This window comes from Metschnikowia bicuspidata (genome assembly GCF_001664035.1).
Source record: "Metschnikowia bicuspidata var. bicuspidata NRRL YB-4993 chromosome Unknown METBIscaffold_34, whole genome shotgun sequence".
Classification (NCBI taxonomy): Eukaryota; Fungi; Ascomycota; class Pichiomycetes; order Serinales; family Metschnikowiaceae; genus Metschnikowia; species Metschnikowia bicuspidata.
The window spans coordinates 189-2,345 of NW_017387764.1; the positions used below are offsets into that span (position 1 = coordinate 189).

Genomic DNA, 2,157 nt, shown 5'->3' on the forward strand with positions numbered 1-2,157 from the left:
GCATATTTTCTTTTCAATGAATTTTGTGAGAACTAGACGCTTAGCCCTAATTAATCATGTGACAAATGAGACATTAAAGTTCGCACCACTTACCCGGAACCAAATAGCACGACGAGTATATGAAGGGAAGAGAATTCCCTCTAGAGATCTTTTTAGAAGGTCAGTTGACACAAAAGTGGTTTTAGTTTTTCCTAAATAAAGGTTTATTTCCACACGCTAGTACATCATGTCGAATCCGATATCTCAACTGTACCAGTTGGGAACCACTTGTGGACAGGACATTGAGTTGGAATATCCTGTACTCAAGCAGAAATACAAACAAATTTTCCCTGCGTGTTGTGCGCAGGGGCTTCGGCTTAAACATTCTTCTTTGGTATGTATAAGACGTTGAGACTCTTGTGGGCCCAGAATTGGTTGTCTATAACACTGCGCCACAGTAGTATGAGAATTCTGGCTCTGGCATTTTTTCACCTATTTAAATGAGCATCTGAGAAGCGTTACGACCTAATTGTCCTTATTTTTTCGAAACAATCATCCATGCTTATTCCCTCTTTTTTCTTCACGGCTGCAATCGTGGGTATCGTGTCCGCAAGTGCAGGGTGCACACCTAGTATGGTTGGTGAGAAAGGATTCATTGCTAATTTTTATTCCTATGAGTTCTTAGGTGGAAAGGGATGGGAAAAAGATTTCTTTGTATCTGGTTACAAATCAGATCTTTTAGAGACTGTACGTTGTGTCGAAAGCATCAATTTTCAGTATTCTAATCAGCCTGATCAGAAGGTCTTGCACCAAACCATTTATGGGTACAGCACAACAATCTCGAATTACTCCCTCGAACTAAGCGGCTATTTCGAAGCTCCAGAGACTGGACTTTATCGGTTTCGTTTGGCTGCAGACAATGGTGCGTCTTTGCAATTCGGTGCTGGTCAAACCTGTTGTAATGATGCTTCTGGAAGTGAAAGCGGAGGTTTCAGCTTTAAAACTTTAGGCCCCCGAGGAGGAGGAGGAAGTACGAAGGTCAATGTAAGAGACATGTCCTACAGCCTTGTCAAAGGTGTTTACTACCCTGTAAAATTAGTCATGTTCAATTGGCAGGGTAACAATGGTCTTAATTTGAAAGTCACCAAACCGTCAGGAAATATAATTTCTGACTTTGGCTCTCAGGTATTCCAAGCAGAGTTTGCCAACAGCAACTGCTATACCACTGTCACTACGGTGTGGAAAAACCCCTACACTTCAACTACCACAAAATCTGGTGAATCGACAGATACAGTGATCGTTCAGATTCCAAAACAGACCACCACAGTAACCCGCACTTGGGATAAAAACTACTCATTTACCATCACCGCCACAGGTTTCTTAACAAATACGGTTATTGTGGATGTGCCGAATACTTCAATTCATGCTAGCTCTCTGAAGTTGAGCCTGGTGTACAAGAGTTCTGACATTGATTATACCGAAACTTCTTCTGTTCAAACTACTTCTCAATTAGTTACTCTGAGTGATTTTGGGGCTGGCTCTTCCACTAAAACTCCCCCTGAAACTACCAGCAGTACTGAAACAGCCAGAACTGAGGTAAGTTTATCTTCTTCTTCTGCTTATGATTTCAGTGTATCTTTGGGCGCTAGTGAGAGTATATTGATATCTGCGACTTCATCCAATGTCGCGGTTAGAAGCTCCATCACCAGCCTCCTCAAAACTTCTCCAACCTCTGAGCGTGTTATTTCGACTTATGCTTCACATGGTGCGGATGGTAATAATTCGTCTCAAGTTCTCTCTTCACTGAAGTCTTCTTATGACTACGGGTCTGTGACTGCATTCTCAATTACCCCATCGGATGCATTCGCGTCATCAGTGTATTCCTCGTTGTCTGCTTCCTCGGGTCCTAAATATACTACGACCTACACCACGACCGAAACCGATCACTCCATTGTCACTAAAACTATTGTTGTATGTGTGACAACGGACGCGGCTGGCGGTGTGACGACCGTCACAACAACAGTGCTGCACTGTCCAACCACTGGTTGTGACAGCAAAGGAACAACAGAACTTCCAAACCCCACAACTACAGGAGGGACCCCAGTTCCAACCACCTCTTGCAATGAAGGAGAATCTTGCACTCCAGCCGTGGAAACTACTTCAAACATTGCTCCTGTC

The 2,157-nt window shown here is 43.3% G+C and overlaps 1 protein-coding gene across 1 annotated transcript; it reads left to right on the plus strand.

Moving 5' to 3' along the window:
• Nucleotides 1-537: 537 nt before the first annotated feature.
• On the plus strand, nt 538-1,194 carry METBIDRAFT_48200 (uncharacterized protein; the record flags this gene model as incomplete). The annotated part of the gene is made up of 1 exon (XM_018858277.1): nt 538-1,194. A coding segment is annotated over one exon (657 nt), but the record flags the coding sequence as incomplete, so codon positions are not given.
• Nucleotides 1,195-2,157: the final 963 nt, after the last annotated feature.